This window comes from Chiloscyllium punctatum, chromosome 38 (assembly GCF_047496795.1).
Source record: "Chiloscyllium punctatum isolate Juve2018m chromosome 38, sChiPun1.3, whole genome shotgun sequence".
Taxonomy (NCBI): domain Eukaryota; kingdom Metazoa; phylum Chordata; class Chondrichthyes; order Orectolobiformes; family Hemiscylliidae; genus Chiloscyllium; species Chiloscyllium punctatum.
The window spans coordinates 41029588-41049536 of record NC_092776.1 but is presented as its reverse complement, the minus strand read 5'-3'; the positions used below and the strand labels follow the sequence as shown (position 1 = coordinate 41049536).

Here is a 19949-nt window from a genome sequence, read left to right as displayed (position 1 = left end):
GATTTAACCTTGGGAAGATCGCTGCAATACCAGCTAAATTCAATCTGTGTTGATGGCAGTTTAGGGGTGATATCACCACCCTAAATGAGATCAATTAGCTTAATTCAGAGCCGTAATGCTCAGGGTGTCTCAGCTATTCATTGCTCTGATTGAGCTATTAGTTGATCTTTCTAACTTGATAATTCAACACTGATCTGGAGTTCCAGCAAAAGATCATTGATCTGAAATGTTCACTCTGGTTCTCTCTAACGACAGCTGCTGGCATATTCTCAGCCTTTCAGTACTTTCAACATGCTCAGTTTTTATCCTTGATCTTTTTCTGTTTTCACCTTTGTGTCAACTGTACATGTCTTTTTTGTGTTTCACATACGTTATCATTTTCCATGTTAAGCATCTGCTTTTTTTAAAGTCAACCATAAATATTTATTCAGCATCTTCTGAATGCTAGCAATCTCCCATAACTCATCTAGTCAGAGAAGAAGACACTGAGGCACCCCTGCTTAAAAAGGGATTAAGGCAAAATACAGAAAATTACAGGCCGATTAGCCTAACCTCAATCATGGATAAGATCCTGGAATCCAATCTGAAGATGAGATTTCTGAATACTTGGAAGTGTATGGTAAAATCAGGCAAAGTCATCATGGTTTCATCAAGAGAAGATCATGCCTGACAAATCTGCTAGCATTCTTTGAGGAAGTAACAAGCAAGTTAGACCAAGGAGAGGCAACGTATGTTATCTACCTGGACTTCAAGAAGGCGTTTGTCAGGGTGCTGCACAGGAGGCTACTGGGTAAGATAGGAGCCCATGGTGTTAGAGGCAAGGTACTAGCATGGATAGATGCTTGGCTGCCTGGCAGAGAGCAGAGAGTAGGGATAAAAAGGTCTTCTAAGGATGGCAGCCAGTGACAAGTGGTGTTCCACAAGGGTCAGTGTTGGGATCACAACTTTTCACTTTATATATTAACAATATAGATGAAGGAACTGAGGGCATTCTTGCTAAGTTTGCAGCTGATACAAAGAGAGGGAGAGGGACAGGTAGCATTGAGGAGGCAGGCAGCTGCAGAAGGATTTGGACAGGTTGGGAGAGTGGACAAATGGAGTACAACGTGGGAAAGCGTGAGGTCATGCGCTTTGATAGGAAGAATAGGTGTATGGAATATTTTCTAAATGGTGAGAAAATTCATAAGTCTAAAGTGCAAAGAGACTTGGGAGTTCTAGTCCAAGGTTCTCTCAAGATAAGCTTGCAGGTTGAGTCAGTCGTTTGGAAGGCAAATGTAATAGTGACATTTATTTTGAGAGGACTTGAATATAAAAGCCAGGATGTACTTCTGAGGCTCTATAATGCTCAGGTCAGGCCATATTTGGAGTATTGTGTACAGTTTTGGGCCCATATCTCAGGAAGGATGTATTGGCCCTGGAGCGTGTTCAGAGAAGGTTCACAAGAATGGTCCCAGCAATGAAAAGCTTAACATATGGGAACGTTTGTGGACTCTGAGTTACACTGTATGGAGTTTAGAAGGATGAATGGAGATCTAATTGAAACATACAGAATATTGAATGGCCTGGACATAATGGATATTGGGAAGATGTTTCCATTGGTAAGAGAGACTAGGACCCAAGGGCACAGCCTTAGAGTGAAGGGAAGACCTTTTAGAATGGAGATAAGGAAACTCTTATTCAGCCAAAAACGGTGAATCTATGGAATTCACTACCGCAGAAGGCTGTGGAGGCCAGGTCATTGAATATATTTAACATGGAGATAGATAGGTTCTCAATTGTCAAGGGGGTCAAGATTTATGGGGAGAAAGTGGGAGAATAGAGTTGAGAAACTTATCAGCCATGATTGAGTGGCGGAGCAGACTCGATGGGCTAAATGGTCTAATTTCTGCTCCTATGTCTTATGGTCTTATAGAATAGAATGTAAAAAAAGGATCATTTATGGCATTTGTAAACATCAATCCTTCCCAAACAGCTGGGTACCTCAGCCAATATCCCATGGAATATTATATTTTCTTAAATATGATGTTGAATCATTAATGGTGGAGACTTTCAGGATACAGCACATTCTGGGTTGTGATCCTAGGTGATGCTTTGGGGTCAAAAGTTGCCATGAGCTTGAACAGATTCCCGACAGCTGAGTGGCCTCTTTAAAATGTTGGTGCCTTTTCTCTATGATGGTTATGACCTAATTAATTGCTCACTTTCAGCTACTGCTACTTTCTGTGGGTACAAAAAGCCTAGGTGCTCCTTTTGTTTCCTTCCTGCCTTTTTTTAATCAACTCCCTGCATGGAATGGGGCTTATGAAAGATTGGGAGGTGAGTGGGTGGGGGGTGGGAGGAGAACGATAGCAGATGGCGTGGTGGGGTGAGGGTAGGGGGAGGCATGGGCAGGATTGCAGAAGGCTGGAGGGCAGAGTAGGAAGAGGAGATTGGAGTGTCTGGGTGGGATATAATGGAGGGAAAGATGATGGCGAGTAAAACAAACAGGGTTATGGGGTAAAAGGAAGAGATTATGTGGAATGTTCAAATCCATTCACCCATCTTCACTGAAAATACCCAATACCAACCACGGTAGTGTTCCCAAATTTTCACCCACAGTCGAACAAAGTCTGAGACATTAAAAACGGAAGACATGGAAAGAGAGAGAGAGAGAAAGAGAGAGAGACAGAGACAGAGAGAGATGCCTATCAATGCGACATATGAGCATGGGCTGAGGTTTTGTTCTGTAGAATAAAGTCTCGCCCGAGAATCAGAGAACAAGAGGAGAACCCCCATCTGTTCTGGAGGGCAGCCTGACAGAAACAAGTATTTTCCCACAATTGAGATCCCTGGGTCAGAGGTCCCATCTACAGAGAGCTTCGTACCCACCCACTGTGCATGATCATGAAATGACCCAAGCCACAGTTAATTGGAGACAGGGTGGGATTGAGGCACGAGAGTCATGGTAGTGTGGAGGGTCGGGAGCAAGGGCATCGTTTTCAGTAACTATCTCCCTGCCTGATGCCATGTCCCTCAGTTGGGCACAAAGCCCTGACGGCAAGAGACTTTTGCAAGGCCACTTGGCAAACCAAAAAGGTTTTACTGGGTGGGTTTCTGCAGGTGTGAGGGACATTAACTGTATTGGGGCTTAGGAATTAGGCATATCACCTGATTCTTGTTGGAGATGGTCATTTACACCACACAGGTGTCAGGCAATGTTTCCTGCCACTTTTCAGCCCAAGCCTAGATATTGTCCAGATCTTGTTACATTTGAACATGGACTGCTTCAGTATCTGAGGAGTCACAAATGGTGCTGAATATTATGCAATCATCAGCGAAAATCCCCACTTCTGACCTTATCGTGGAGGTCCGGTCATTGAAGAAGCAGCTACAGGGGATTTATATCATAACATCTCTAAACACGTCGATTAGAAAATGTCTATTCGAAGAAACACCTACAGAGATGCCACAGAGCAGACATGCCTGACGTCCACCAACAACAATCATCTTTCTCGATGTGAGGTATATCTCTAACCGGTGCAGAGTTTAATCCCCAATTCAAATTCACTCCAGTTTAGCTAGATCAGATTGATGCCACAATCAGACAAATGCAGCCTCCATGTCAAGGGCAGCCACTCTCCTCTCATTCCCAAAATTCAGGCCCTTTAACCATATTTGGACCAAGGCTGTAACGAGGTCAGGAGCTGAATGGCCCTGGCAGAACCCAAACTGAACGTCACTGACCAGGTTATCACTAAGCAAGTACTGCTTGATAGAATTTTTGGTGACACTTTCGATTACTTTATTGCTGTTTGAGAGTAGACTGACGTGGCAGTAATTAGCTGAGTTGGATTTGCCCTCCCTTTTATGTACAGGATATAACCAGACATTTTTCCACATTGTCTAGTTGATGCCATCGTTGTAGCTGTATTCTAAAAGCATGGCTAAGGGTGCAGCAAGCGCTGGAGCACAGAGCTTCACTTTGATTGCCGGAATGTTATCAGAGCCCACAGCCTTTGCGGGATCCAATACCTCCAGCTATTTCTTTATACAACATAGAGTGAATCAAATTAGCTGAAAACTGGCACCTAGGATGCTGGTTTGTTCTGGAGGAGGCTGAGATGGATCTTCCACTCAATGCTTCTGGCTGAAGAAGGTTCCAAGTGCTTCAGTATTACCTTTTGCACTGATATATTGGGCTCCCCTATTATTGAAGATGGGGATATTTGTAAAGCCTGTTCCTTGACAGTGAGTTGATTTACTGTCCACCAACCCTCATAACCAGATGCAGTAAGACTGCAAAGCTTAGATCTGATCTGTTGACTGGGGGATTGCTTAGCTTTGTCTATCACTTGCTTTTTACATCGTTTGGCATGCAAGCAGTCCTGTTTGGTAGCTTCACCAGGTTGACACGTCTTTTTTCAGTACACCTGATGCTACTCCTGTCATGACCTCCTGCACTCTTCACTGAGCCAGAGCTAATCCCCTGGCTGAATGGTAATGGCTGAGTGGGGGATATGTCACACCATGAGGTTGGACTACAATTTTGCTGCTGTTGATAGTCCACAGCGCCTCATAGATGCAGAGTCTTGAGTTGTCAGATCTATTCAAATTCTGTCCTATTTAGCACAGTGATAGTGCCATACAATGTGATGTAGGCTATTTTCAATGCGAGAGGTTTTGACCCACAAGGACTGCGTGGTGGACACTTTTGTCAAACTGTCAAAGATTTGTGGACAGTCAGACTGATAAGCATGAGGTAATGTTTTTCCCTCTTGTTGGTTCCCTCACTATCTGCTGCAAATCTAGTCATGCAGCAACATCCTTTAGGTCTCGAGCATCTCATCCAGTAATGATGTAACCGGGTCACTCTTGCTAATGGACATTATAATGCCTCATCAGGAGTACATTCTTATGCCATTGCCATGCTCAGTGTTTCCTTCAAGTGGTGTTCAACATGAAGGACATAGCTTTACACAAACTTTCAGGTAGAAAACATTATTTGCCTCAGGCAAGCTCATCCATTTTTGCAAACAAAAGTAAAATCATTCGGATGCCGGAAACCTGAAATAAAACACAAAGTTATGAGAGACCCAGCAGGTCTGACAACAACTGTGGAGAGAGAGAGAGAGAGAGAGAGAGAGACAGACAGAAAGAGAGAGACAGAGTTATTGTTTCCATCTTCAGAATTATTCCAAAGGAGTGAAATTAAATTTGAAATGCTGACTCCGTTTTTCTATCTGCAGATGCTGCCTCAGATCCTGAGTTTCTGCACTATGTTTTAAAACTATCCATTTCCTACTTTATATCTATCTAAGCTAACTCTAGATATACACAGGCCTAGAAGACTCATACTTATTGGAAAAACTTCTCTTGGAGGAAATAAATCAATGGTTGAACACATGTTGGCAAAAGATGTTGGCCATAGTTTGCAAATGGTACATGGGCAATCAATTAAAAGTACAATGTGATCAAAAAGATCCAACAGGTCTTGTGAAGAAGGCCAACCTCAGAGGTGAGGACTGTGGGGATCAGCATAGTGGGCAATTTCTTGTCTTCACAGAATAAACAATCTCTCGGTGATCAGCACAACATATTCACCTGTAGAAGTAACACTACTGGTAACTACTTTACTTCCATCTGGCTAGTGATGCACAGTCAAGTCTTGGATCTATTCAAATAAGGACGTTAAAAGAACTGGTAACCATGGGGTTGGAAACAATAAAAAGGAAGAGTGGGCAATGTTTCAAAGCAGATCAACAATGTATATTTAGCAAACAAGCATCTGTTTCGTTCAAGAAGCACATACCAGCAAACCCTACTGAAGATGTAAAAGCTGTGGCTCAAGAATGAATATTGCTAAGCTCTCACCGTTGAAAAGCAGAGTTACAAAACATCACCGGACACACTGTGTTTCAGTACACACTGATCCCCTGGAGCATGAGTGTAAGTTAAGGCAATTTTCAGCCACAATATAGAAATATACTATGTCAAAATATTAGAAGTCGAACAATAAATTGAACTTTGAAATGACTAAAATTTTGTAATCCTAAAATCTAAGAACTTGGGAAAGAACAGGACATAAAGTTATCTTATAGATAACTATAAGATATCTATAGTTCTTAGGCAAGTTAATCATCTTGGTTTTTTTGGGATTTCATGGAATCATAGAATCTGTACAGTGTGGAAGCAGGCCATTCAGCCCATTGAGCCCACACTGACCCTTGGACAAGTAACCCACCCAGACCCAGTGGGTTTAATCTTTTTTCTTTTTCCTTTTCAATCTTCAACAGTGCTCTAATTTATGTGCTTCCACATTTCGAATGCATTTTGTACAAAAGGTGATCATGGAATCCTCCATAACTAAAAGTCAACCTGACAGGTTCTGTTGTTGCAAGATGTTATTTTTAGTCGTTCAGTTGCATTTATTCTATGATGGCAATCAGGAGTTTCACAATACAAACCACAGAGCCAACCAAATAACACACTCTAAATGGCATACGAGTTCTAAATTTGCTCAGCTCTTTCACTTAATTAAATAGACCAGCAATTTTGCAGTGGATTCTATGTCAGGACATTTTGTGCTCTTTAAAGGGTGGCCATAGTTCCCATCATGCACTGTGACTAACACTGCTGACAACCTGTTATTCTATAATTAAGTTATAATTAGGAAGATTACGCTAATAATCAAAAGTTTCTGTTCAACAAACCATCACAGGGATGGCATGGTGGCCAGTGGTTAGCCCTGCTATCTGAAGCGCCAGGGACCCAGATTCCACTCTGTGTGGAGTTTGCATGTTCTCCCAGTGTCAGCTGGGTTTCCTCCAGGTGCTCTGGTTTCCTCCCACAGTCAAAGAATGTGCAGGTTAGGTGGATTGGCCAGGCTAAATTGTTCATAACATCCAGGGAAGTGCAGGCCAGGTGGATTACCTACGGGAAATGCAGGGTTATTGGGAGGGACGTGGGTCTGGGTGGGTTACTTGTCCAAGGGTCAGTGTGGGCTCAATGGGCTGAATGGCCTGCTTCCACACTGTAGGGATTCTATGATTCCATGAAATCCCAAAAAAACCAAGATGACTAACTTGCCTGACTCAATGCTACTCAGGCAAAAAACAATTCATACCAGGATTCATGATGCCATTTACGAGCAAGAACGGTGGGAAGAAAAGATTCCTAATCTACTGCTTCATGACTTAAACTATACCCTTCAAAACCCTTTATATATTTAACTACAGTAAGACAAACAAAAGGCAAATGCCTTAGTACATCTATTTTGGGTAGAATAATATAGGCAGAATAAACAAAATTCAGAAGAATTTCAGGTAATGAATGGTATACTCACAAAACTTTTAATGCGCTAAGTTCAATGAACAGTCCAAGAGGAAGGGTTGAAAAAATGTTCCCCGACAAATTCCTGCAAAAAAAACATCAATTTTACATTGGCATCGGTATACAAGGCAAATTGGTTGTGGTGACAGAGATAGTTGGGGAATCAGGAATGAGGGTGAGGTCAAAGCAGGGGAATTGTTGCAAATTTGCGTAATATTATCATTGAATACATCACTTAAGTTTACTGTTCATCACTAGGAGTGAGACATTAATGGAATGAAAAGGTGAAGTTCAGTTCTTTAAGCCCATTACTTCTGGAGGGCAGGTAGAATCTATTCAAATACATCCAATTCAAGAAGACTTCTTGAAGTTTGTGTCCACCAGCAACTTGATTGTACCTTAAGTTTCCATCTAAAAATGGATTGTTGAGTTAATTATAAGTCAAAGAAAATTTTAATATTAACACTGTCAGTAACTCAATTAGAATAAACCACAATTGTCATTTGTTTAACTTTCAAATACTCTAAATACTTCGATCAACATTCGATAGAAAACCTGTCATTTACAAAACACCTTTTGATATACCATACATAGATATAATACACAAAGGTGTACATATATAAGAATTAGAACTTGCTAATAATTCACTGGAATTATTGAGCTACAATGGGGACAATGCACATTACTGGGCACTAGGATCATGACATGCAATTACCCCACAGACAACTGAAGTGATGCAGGTATTTCACTCTGCTGTACAGCTGCAAGTTTGGTTCAAGGAAAAAGCAGTGCTCAATGAGCACCCCTCAATGAGGTGTAGCCGAAGTAGACCCTACTCCTGTCCAAGGTGGAGGCAGTAGTGTGTTCCTTCATGACCCAATAAGAACTCTGATGAGAGCTCTCTTTCCCTGCTCAATCAGGTTTCCCCATACCATCTCTGCTCCACCTCTACGTCATGCTGCAGCCTAAGAGGAACTGAATGAGTGGGTCAAGGTGTTCTGCTTGATGCCTTTCAAATCCACAGCATTTCAAAAAGTCCCTTCTGAACACTGTACTTGTTTAAAAGAGGGGTTCAACCCAATCTGAATGGCACAAAATGGCAGGTTGGCCATTGAATCAGCATTTCCCACTAATTGATGCCACAGTCTGTCCAACCTGCAAGATTCCAGTGCCTCTGCTCTTCCTGACATGGTGACTAGGGCAGGTTACACTGTGCCTTTTTTTCATCTCTGGAACCAAATTCTGTGGCCATTTCCTACAAATCTGCAGCATCACATCTATTAAATCTTCATTGTCATCATCAAAACATCAGTGATATACATAGCATCCATGTACCTCCATCCTTAAGTATCTTTTGTAGCATAGTTATTTCTGACTCATTAGAATGAACTAATCTAATCTTAAAGTGTTGGCCGAAGTGACCTTTTAACCATTTCTAATTCGGTGGCATTCTCATTACTTTTATGAGCAAAATCGCTTAAAACTAAGCTTGCCCTTAAATTCTCAGCAGATTGAAGACAAAGATTCAAAAAATATTGAAGAGAACCTTCATTAAGTGACTAAAAATAATTAAAAGCTATGTACTTACAGCTTAGTCAAACTGGTGAGGCCTGTAAATATCTCAGGACTCAGACATCCTATCCTGTTGTTTGACAGATCTCTGCAAACAAAATACAAAAGAATTTATTTGTGATATATGACTATATGCTGAAACATGGCAGTGATAGAGTAAGTAATGTGCAACTGAGTGTTAGAAAGCCGGAAACTCCAGAGATAACATTCATGGTCTAAATGCTCCCAAGTAAGATTTCAGACAGTTTGTACTTAATGTACAATAACTTGATTCTATGTCCCTGGCAAGATGAAGGGCAAAGTCTGCCTGGTAACATATCCCTCATCATTTTTTCAGTAGCCAGTGCATACTCACATTGATCAGCAACAGGGATAGCTGAGTCAATCCTGACTACAGGCAGCTGATAGCAACATGTCAATCTGTTGATCAGGAAGTGAGAGATGTTTGTATGGCATGAGGCTGAATGGCCAGCTGCTACCATGATGGGAATCAAAATTAAACAGTACCAAAGAAAGAGGACAGGTAATAAAAGAGGAAAGTAGGTCTAGGAAGTGGTAACATGAAAAAATTTACAGAATGACATACAAATATACAAATATTTAAAAAAAAAACAAACTTTGAACCAACTCAGATTGCAACTTGTGTTGTACCGATACAAAATGCAAAAAAGCACATGCACTAAATTATAGGGACTGTCTCTCTCATATAATGATAAGTAAGGATTTATTTACATTATCCAGAACCGAGTGATCTGGGCCAATCAGATATCGGAAGTACCTTGAAGAACATGGGTCAGGATCTCTCAAAAGTCCCAAGGTGCTGAACCCAATCAAATTTCCTGTAACTTTTAGGCACCTGATGGACAATTACCCTACATTCAGCACCCTCTGAAAATGTGTCCAATTCTGAACCAAAGTCACAGGCTTTGGACAATTCAAACCAACATACCTTGATCATGATCCAGGAAACATTAGAAGTTCCAATGGCTGAGTAACATTACGACTGATCATCAAATCCTCACTGGAGCATCCTCCCGAATCCAGAACTATTCCTTCAATTCCCCTTTAACTCCCCAGTAAGCCCAGGAACTGACCACAACCTAGACAACAGTCTCCCTCTACAGCCACCAATCTGTCCCTGAGAACCCTTGGTAGGAAATACACTCCTATCCCTCCAACCCTACCCTTTAACCAATCCAATTACCCACCCAAAACCATGACTCAGCCTCTCTGCCAACTGAACTTATTGTTTAACCTGGCCTGATTATCTCCCAGCCTGCCTACTTCACCAGACTAACCCCCTCCAAGTCATACCCAACCCACTACCAATCACCCAGCCTTACACTGGTACAACCAGTCTAACCCACTCATCCCATAACCCAGCTCCTCCCTGATTCCCCAATACCCAGATTGCCACCATTATGAGACGTCACTCCCTTTGACCTGACCCAACATATCAACAAATACATCCTGTTTCTTCAACCACCCAAATGTAAACCTATCATCTTGCTTCAAATGTATCTGGCTTAGCAGAATTAGCAACAGAAACATCAGGTTGAGCTGAAAGCAATACTGATGAAATTGACAGACCAGAAAAAGAAAGGGGGAGATGCACAGTGCACACATCAAGGAGCGGGAAATCACCCATGAGACAATCGGTTCAGATATAAATGCTGAGCAGAGCTGCTCCTCTGAAAAAACTGAAGCAGAACATATAGTAAGCCAAACAACTATTGAAGCAGCAAGTGGAAGAGGTCCAGGATTCAACAAAAACAAAAATAAAAAACTGTTGAAGAGTCTAAACAATGATTCAATCAGGTTATAAAGGAGAAAATATATTGGATCACTTAGTACTTTTAAGGAGTTAGGAGGGAAATGTTGCATGTCTACTTTACCTTTGAGAGAGTTTACGTTTAAGGATTCCATCTACTGTATGTATTCAATGTTGCATGAGGAAGGAGGTGAATGTGCTGTAGACAAATTTGCAGACAGCACAAAAATAGGTGGAAAGCAATGTTGCAAGAGGGGTCCAGACAGTTTACAGAGAGATAGTGACAGGTTAAGTCAGTGGGCAAAAAGTTGGCAAATGAAGGGTAAAATTGGAAAATGTGAAGCTGTCCTTTCGGGTGCAAGAATAAAAGAACAGAATATTATTTAAATGGAGTAAAATTGCAAAAAGCTGAAACACAAAGGGGCTTGGGGATACTTGTGCATAAAACACAGTAAGTTAACACAGAGATGCAGCATATAATTAGGAAGGCCCATGAAATGTTTAGCCATCCAATATTAAGGCCCCCCTCTTATTTCAAGGAGTTTGGAGTATAAGAGTAGGGAAATCTTACTGTAACTATACAAGGTGCTGGTGGTACCATATCTGTGAGCAGGTTTGGTCCCCTTGTTTAAGAAAATATATTATTTCATTGGAGGCAGTTCAGAGAAGGTTCACAAGGATGATCTATGGTATGGAGGCATTTGAGCAAAGGTTAAATGGGTTGGGACTCTACTCACTGGAGTTTAGATAAACTAGGGGTGCACTTATTGAAACACATAGAATTTTTAAGGTGCTATACAGCGTAAATGCTCAGAGGATGTTTCCCCTCATGGAGGGTCTAGGATCAGGGGCGTAGTCTCAGAATAAAGGGGCACCAATTTAAGACTGGGATGAGGAAGAATTTCTTTTCTGAGGATTGAGAGTCTTAGTAACTCCTTCACACAAAGACCTGTGGGGGCAGAGTCCTTGTGCATATTTAAGGCTGAGAGACATAGATGCTTTATCTGTAGGGGAATCAAGGGTTATGGGGAAAGAGCAGGAAAGTGAGTGTGGGGGATGTTGGATCAGCCATAATCCTATTGAATGGTGAAGCAGGCTAGGGGTGGGGGAGGTGCTGAACAGATATCATAGCATTCAGCATTGCGGCATTAATAATTTACAATCTGTATTAATAATTTTGGATGACGGGACAGTGAGTGTTGTATTGTCAAAAAATGTGGCACTGGAAAAGTGCAGAAGGTCAGGCAGCATCCGAGGAGCAGGAGACTCTACGTTTCAGGTATAAGACCTTCATCAGGATGAAGGGCTTATGCCGGAAACATTGACTCTCCTGCTCCTCGGATGCTGCCTGACTTGCTGTGCTTTTCCAGCTTCACTGAATCTCCAGGATCTGCAATCCTCATTTTCTCCTTGTGTGCATTGCAGTCCAAATTGCTGACAATATGTATGCAAGCAAGTTGAGAGGAAATTGGATATTGGCCACAGAGGTGGAACAGGAACCAGGTAAGTTATTGTGTCAAAAGCTGCCTCTGGTCACTGAAGTTCAGATTTTCATAGGACAGCACCTCAGAGAGAGATTTCCTGTCCAGGTAAAGCCAATGAAAGTTGATATCTGTGAAAAGATAATTTCAGACAACTAAGATAACCGCTGCTGAGGCTACTGGTTACCTTGAGGGACAGAGTTTATATCAAAGCCTTTCATCACACCACATGGAGGTATGATATCACAGGGGACCAAAAGGGAGAGCATGAAGGTTCTAGCAGCAGCAGACCACATTGTCATACAGATGGATCCCTCTCTGTTTAGCATCATCTCGTCCTGTCTCCAATTCCTCAAGCTCTTCCTCCAGTGAGATGTTCCATTCTATCCTCAAGGTACACAACTCTCTGGAGATTTTTACAGAGAGTTAAGAACACCACCACAAAGAGCAAGACCTGCACAGCTTAACGACTGATAATGGTCTGCTGCAAATTTACCTTCAGACCGATAAGATTAAATTATAAAAAACACAAACACTTACCTTTGTGAACTTTTCTAGGTGTCCTAGTACAAGAATCTCAATGATTTAGCATGTAAACATAACTGATAATTAGGATGGCAAATGGAACCAGCCTGTATTGCAAGGCGAATGAATCAGAAAAGTCACGAAATCTTGCTACACCTGTGCTGGGTACTATTGAGACCACATTTACAGTACTGTATGCAGTTTTAATCTTCTTATTTGAGGAGAGATATATACTGCCAATGAAGATAGTTCAGAGAAGGTTTCCTGGCTTGATTACTGGGATGAAGGGTCTGTCTTTTATGAAAAGATTGAGCAAATGAAGCTTGTATCTGAGGAGTTGCAAAGAGTAAGAGGTGATCTTTTTGAGAGAAGTAACATTGTGTGACAGCTTGGTCGTGTAGATAATGGATGAGTATTTCCTTGTGGGGGAGTTCTAGAACAGTAAGGGGCTGCAGTTTCAAAATAAATCTTCCTTTAAAGGTGGAAATGAGGAACACTTTCTTCCTCAAAGGGTTGTTCTGTGGAATTCTCTACTTCAAGGTAGTGGGGATTTAATCATTGAATATATTCAAGGCTGAGTTGGACGGATATTTGATGAACAAGGAAGTCTAGTGTTACAGGGGCTTGGGGGTGGGTTAACTGAAAAATGGACAAGGTAAAAACAATGACTGCAGATGCTGAAAACCAAATACTGGATTAGTGGTGCTGGAAGAGCACAGCAGTTCAGGCAGCATCCAACGAGCAGCTCGTTGGATGCTGCCTGAACTGCTGTGCTCTTCCAGCACCACTAATCCAGTAACTGAAAAATGGAGTTGAAGCCACAATCAAATCAGTCAGGATTTGTTGAAGCTTTGGAGCTGCCTCGAGGGCCTACACCTGTTTCCATTTCTAGGGTGGGAGGTATATTGCATTGGATGCTTGAGATGTGCCATGGACTGCTCTACAGATTGTATTAATGGCCCGCCCTGACCGACTGGCCCACTGGGAAGGTTAGTTGAACAATGCAGAATGGAATCCACTCCCAGACAGCTTTTCTTCATTTCTGCAAACTAAAATGATGAATTGTGCAAACTGGATCCCAGGGCAAATTCTGATGCAAATGCCACTCAATACCACTCAAACTCAAAGGTGCACAATGCAGGAATTTATACCAATTCTCCTGTTACTAGTCACTGTTGCCAAGTTGTTAATCGTACAACCCCCACACTGCAATCACACTGCAATGTTCTGTTCCTTGTAACTACAAGTAGTCCATGGGGATGTACTGATTTGCTTTTAACCCTGAAATGCTGCGCAATTGGAATACAATTATGTTTCAGACTAAAGATGGACAGCTGTGTAGAGATTTGTGTGGAATAACCTTTACAAAAGACATGAAGAAAGTATTTGGTTTTCTTCACTCCATTTCAACTTTTGCATGATTAACATAGCATTAAAAAGAGTTGCTGACTCATCTGTCCATTTATGCATCTGGGTATGCTTCCATCAGGTTTTTGTTTGACAGCACTGTCATGATCAGATCCACTTTGAGATACTACAAAAAGTTATTAAGAAATTAATTTTCAAGCTAATAAGGCTTTGAAAGGTTTTATTCTGGAAGTACAAATAATACATATAAAAACATTTCACACATTGAAGAGTGTGAACACATTCCCCACATTCAACTTTCATAACAACTCTCAATCCTTTCTCCAAAGAATTTATGACAAAGTAAACAGGTGTCAATGTACAACAAGGACCACAATTTGCATGCATAACCTTTGCAGCATTAGAAAAATCTCTAAAATATCAGAACTGTTTTGAAAAGAGTACACATCAGAAGAAAGTTACTCAAAATTTCAAATAATTCAAAGCTTTTTTCTTTTGTTCTTCCTCAATCCACATCGCTATCAGGAACTCTTCATGAAACCTAACTAACTCTTGAAACAAGTCAAACCGACAAAAATGCTTCTCACATTGAAGCCCAAATCCCTCAAATGAAATTCATTTTAAGAGACAGGAAAAGAAAACTGATTTCTAAACAGGTGCTAAAGCCTTTAAAATAAAGAAAAAGACTTTAATCTCTTAAACCGTGAAACTGAAGATAGCTTAAATCCTTTTACCCATGGGGTTGTAGCAAGATGAATGTGAATTTTGCAGACTGCACATGAATGCATTTTCCCCAACATCATAGCAAACTTTATAACCAATAAACGAAAACATTTCATTGCTCTGTAAAATTTACAATATATGGTATAAGCGCCACAAAATATATTATTTCAGATTTGACCGAGAAACACTGCCAATTTTTAAAAAATGCTTTCATTTTGCTTGGTGCAGTGTAAACACACCACGAAAAAAAAACATTGATCAACTGCTTATGCAGTGAAGTGTATCTAAATACATCAATTATGCCAAGAGTAAAACTGCAATGTTTCTCATCAGAAAGTTGGCTCAGGCTTTACCCTAAGTTCCCTCACAGGACTTTATCTAACATGACAGGATCTAGGCAATTCAAATAGAATGAATACTTACAGCCGCTTCAATTCTGGAAGCCCATAGAGAGCCCCAGGCTCAATGTTGCTAATCAAGTTATTCTTCAAATCCCTAGAGAGACCAAAGGAGAATGAAAAATTAATTATAGGTTGATGAGCTGTTTTCTTAACGTAATGAGTGAAATATGGTCATTTAAATTAAATGCTGTATGTTTGTTTTCACAACAACAAAGAAGAATGCACTTTGTGGCTTCCTTATGAGTTCACAGAGATATGTAAAAAAGTTTGTTTTCTTAAACAATTAAAGAAAAAACTTCCATGCTTTTCTATACTATAACATTTACAGTACAGCAGCCAATTTGACACTAAGGATAAGCATTTGAGCTCAGGATCTAGACTTCAGAGGCAAATGATAAAGGCCAAAGGCAAAGTCATAAAACCACAGCCACAACAATGCCAATACTCAACCATCTAATACATGATATCAGTGTCAGGCCAGTAAACGAGTGCTCACATCCAGACTGTCACAAACCAGTTGAGCAGTTTGAATGGATTGATGTAACCTGGTGCAGCTATCAACAGTTAAGGAACTATTTAATATAAGTTGTTGTTGTTACCAGGCAACATTGTTGGGTGTCATTTAAGGTAATCATTCTGAGATTTAATATTAACTTGTATTGAGCTTCTCGCAACCTGAAGATGGCACACAGTCTTTCCGTAGGAGGTAGCTAGTCTTTAACATTGTCCCAATAGAGCCAGATGTAATATTCCTGACTCCTGAAATTGTAATTATCCCTAACAGGTTATTGTTAATTCGCTTATGCGGCATGCAATAAAGTATACGTCAACTACGTAAGACAAGTTCATCTTCTTGTTAAGTGTCTATAGTGGTCTAGCCTTTACCACTGATAATTAAACTGCCCCTTACATTCAATTTGAAAAGGATAATTTGTTTAAATTTGATAAATTTTCACTTTTTGTTACAATGCCCCTGAGGAGCTGTCAGATCTAAATTAAGTTGACTTGCTACCTAATTAATAAAAACTGTAAGAACAAGTGTGTGTAGTAGCAAAGTAGGCTAGCTACAAGTCACCAGTGAATGAGGAACCAGCAATATGACCTGGCAGTTATGAACGAGGCTGATATTCCTCACTGAGAGAAGCTAATCACATCAGCCACTAGATATCCAGAGATAAGCCCTTCAATATGCTGCTTCTCACAGCATCATTAAACAATCCAAGTTACATAGCATTAAACTTTGCAAACTAGAAAGATAAACCTCGCAAATCTCCCTCTCCAAAGAAACTTTTTTGTTGTGCTCATTTGTTTTCGGGATTTGGGCATTGTTGGCTGGCCTGCATATGTTGCTGATCTCTAATTCTCCAGAGGTCAGCTACTAGACTAGTAATCCAGGACCCCAGACTAATGTTCTAGATAAATCGATTTGAATCCAATTGTGGTCAAGAGTGAAATTCAAATTCAATAATAATCTGGAATAAAAAAATTAGTTTAATGAAAGCCACTGTCAATTGTTGTGAAAATCTGTTGTCTTCAAAAGATCTGGCATACGTGTGATTTCAGATCCAAGTATTGTGGTTGGCTCATAACTGCCCTCTGGGCAATTTGGGATGAGCAAAAAGATACAAGCCTAACCAGCTATGCCCACATCCCACGAATAAATGTAAAACAAGAATGCGCAGAGAGAGAATAAATCACGTTTCCAGAACAGCTAATCATCATCTTTTGCTTTCATTTCACCACGGTACAAGGATTCTGCATTCTTTTAACAGTAATGGAAAATTTGTAAATCTAGAGTCATAAAGTCATACAGCACGGAAACAGATCCTTCAGTTTAACCAGTCCATGCCAACCATAATCCATAACTATACTTGTCCCATCTGCCTGAACTTGGCCCATATCCTTCCAAACATTTTTTATTCATGTACTTATCCAAATAATTTTTTTTAAACATTATAACTCTACCTGCATTCACCACTTCCTCTGGAAGTTCATTCCACACATGAACCATACTCTGTGTAAAAACGTTGCCCCTCGTGTTTTTTAAAAATTTTTCTCCTCTCACCTTAAAAAAAGCCCCTCAGTCTTGAACCCTAGGGAAAGACATCTGCTATTCACCCTATCTCTATGCCTCACAATTTTATAAATCTCTATAAGGTCACCCCTCAACGTCCAGTGAAAAAGGTCACAGCCTGTCCAGCCTCTCTGTATAAGTCAAACCTTCCATTCCCAGCAGCATTCTGAGAGATCTTTTCTGAACCTCTCTAACTTAATAACATTGTTCCTCTGACAGGGCGACCAGAATTGCACACAGTACTCCAGAAGAGGCCTCACCAACGTCCTGTACATCAACATGACATCCCAACTGCCGTACTCAAAAGGTCTGAGCAATTAAGATAAGTGTGCTAAACGTCTTCTTAACCACCATGTCTACATGTAACACAAACTCCAAAGAATTATGTACAAAAACACTAGGTTCTCTGTTCTACAACACTAGCCAATGCCCTACTTTTAATTAAATATGTCTTGTCCTTGTTTTACCAAAATGCAAAATCTCAATTTGTCCAAATTAAACTCTATCTGCCACTCCTTAGCCTTTTGGTCCCATTGATCAAGATCTTTTTCATAATCTTAGATAACCTTCCCTATACCACCAATCTGATGTTGTCCACAAGTTTTCTAACTATGTCTTCTCTAACGTCTTCTATATTCTTATCTAAATCACATACATAAAATGACAAACAGAAGTGAATCCAGCACTGATCCCTTTGGAACATGCTGGTAACAGGCCTCCAGTCTGAGAAACTACCTTCTACCACCACTTGATCTCCTGTTGTTAAGCCAATTTTGTATCCAACTGGCAAGCTCACTGACTCACAAATCTACTGATGATGCAGCTACATTTCATGTTTATAAACCAGACATATGTTTAACATTTTACAAGAGTAATAGGACACCTTTCAAACTAATGTATAATTTATTCCGCTCATGGAAATCGCTTTGAGTGCACTCTTGTTTTGAACCAATCATCAACAATGAAGGTTTACACACACACTCAGAAACCTCCCTCCACTTTGCCCCAATATATGCTGTTTATTAGATGTGACCTTGATTGGATTTTCACATAAACATAATATGTAAGAGTTTAACATGATTCATATGATTCCTACAATAATTGAAGAACTCAATAGACATGAAATTATGTAAATGCATAACTAATATGTTTAACTTAAATTGCTCTCCTGCTAATACATTAGAACACAGAAACAGGCTCTTTGGCCCACCTAGCCTGTGGTGATTCCTAACCTTTATTTAGACTCGCTAGTTACTGCCCATACACAGTTTCTATCCCTCTGTTCACATCCCGTCTATTTGTCTATCAACTTTAAACACTCCAAATACCCACCGCCCCCGTGTATAAACATTTCCCTACACCTCTCCCCTCAATGTTCTCCCTCTCACCTTGAAACTGTACCTTCTTGTGGTCAACCTTTCTACCCTGCGAAAAAGCCTCTGACTCTCCACCCTATCAATGTCTCTCATAATTCTGTAGACCTCCATGGAGGTCACCCCTCAGCCTCCATCTTTCCAATGAAAACAATCTGAGTTTTAGAGTGTGGTAACAAGGCAAGCAGTGCCATGCATGGGCTGGGTATTGAACCCAAACATGGCAGGCAGGAATTCTACCACTGAACCACTAATGTAACTACCACAAATATTGTAACCTCAGTAGGAAATTGAAAATGGGGAACATGATATGTGGCTATTGCACCTTGTGGTGCAGCATTGAAGTGCAGAAGTATCCTGTAAGTGGATTGGAGATGTGTCAAGGGGGTTCTGAGGAGCCTGGCATATGTTCAGATGCCTATGTCTGTGAACCTGGGTTGAACATGGCTGTTGCTGAAGCAGTATACCCGGAGATATTGGTGTCTTGTATCCAACATGGAGATCCTTTGGAGCAAGCAGCTGAATTTGTCAGACACCCACTCTAACTTCCATGTCAAGAATTCTTGGCATCCAGTTTATTACAATTGGTGGTAAGACAGGAAGCAGCATATTAATGAGGGAAGATGTGCAGTTTACAAGGTCATTAACAAAAAATAATACCCCTTAATGGACAATTCAGCAGTAAGGATCTCACCTTTATGTCCAGACTTTAGTTGGAAATGCAATGAGTTGCCCCTGACATTGAAATAGGCCTCTCTGGATCTCTTGTACAATTGTGCTATGTTTCTCATTATAGCCTGCATTGTTCAGGTCTCTACAAAATTCTGCCCACTGTTCCAAGTCAGGATGATGTGTAGCCCAAAGGACAAGTTGCAGTTGGGAACATTTTCATGAATCTGTTGCCCTTATCCTTTCAGGTCCTAGAGGTGGTGGGATTGAAAGGTGCTGATGATAAACGGTCCTTGTTGCATTGCATCTTGTAGACAATATACTCTGTTGGCAGCAGGCAATAACGATACAGGAAGTGGATATCGAAGGTATTGGATGGAGTACCAATCAAGCAGATTCCTTCAATCTGAATGTTGGCAAAAGTCTCAAATGCTGTTGCAGCTGATCCCATCCAGATAAGTGGACAGTATTCCATCATACTCCATACTGGTGCCTTGTTGATAGTGGACAGGCTTTGAGCAATCAGAAGGTGAATTAGTCACTGCATAATTCTCACATTCTGACCTGATTGTGCAGCTGCACTATATATATGGCTGGTTCAGTTCAGTTTCTGGTCAAAGGATAGCCATCATGATGTTAAGAGTGGCAAATTCAGTCATGGCAATGCTTCTGAATGTCTGAAGG

General features: G+C 40.7%; 1 protein-coding gene across 1 annotated transcript in view; it reads right to left on the bottom strand.

The window, feature by feature from the left end:
- Window positions 1–19949, bottom strand: part of adgra1b (adhesion G protein-coupled receptor A1b) — a 530861-nt gene that overhangs the window by 305868 nt on the left and 205044 nt on the right. The window contains exons 3-5 of the mRNA XM_072557678.1: window positions 15172–15243; window positions 8897–8968; window positions 7322–7393 (exon numbers count right to left, since the gene is read on the bottom strand). Of these exons, the coding sequence (XP_072413779.1) occupies window positions 7322–7393; window positions 8897–8968; window positions 15172–15243 (216 nt within the window). The remainder of the gene's footprint in view (window positions 1–7321; window positions 7394–8896; window positions 8969–15171; window positions 15244–19949) is intronic.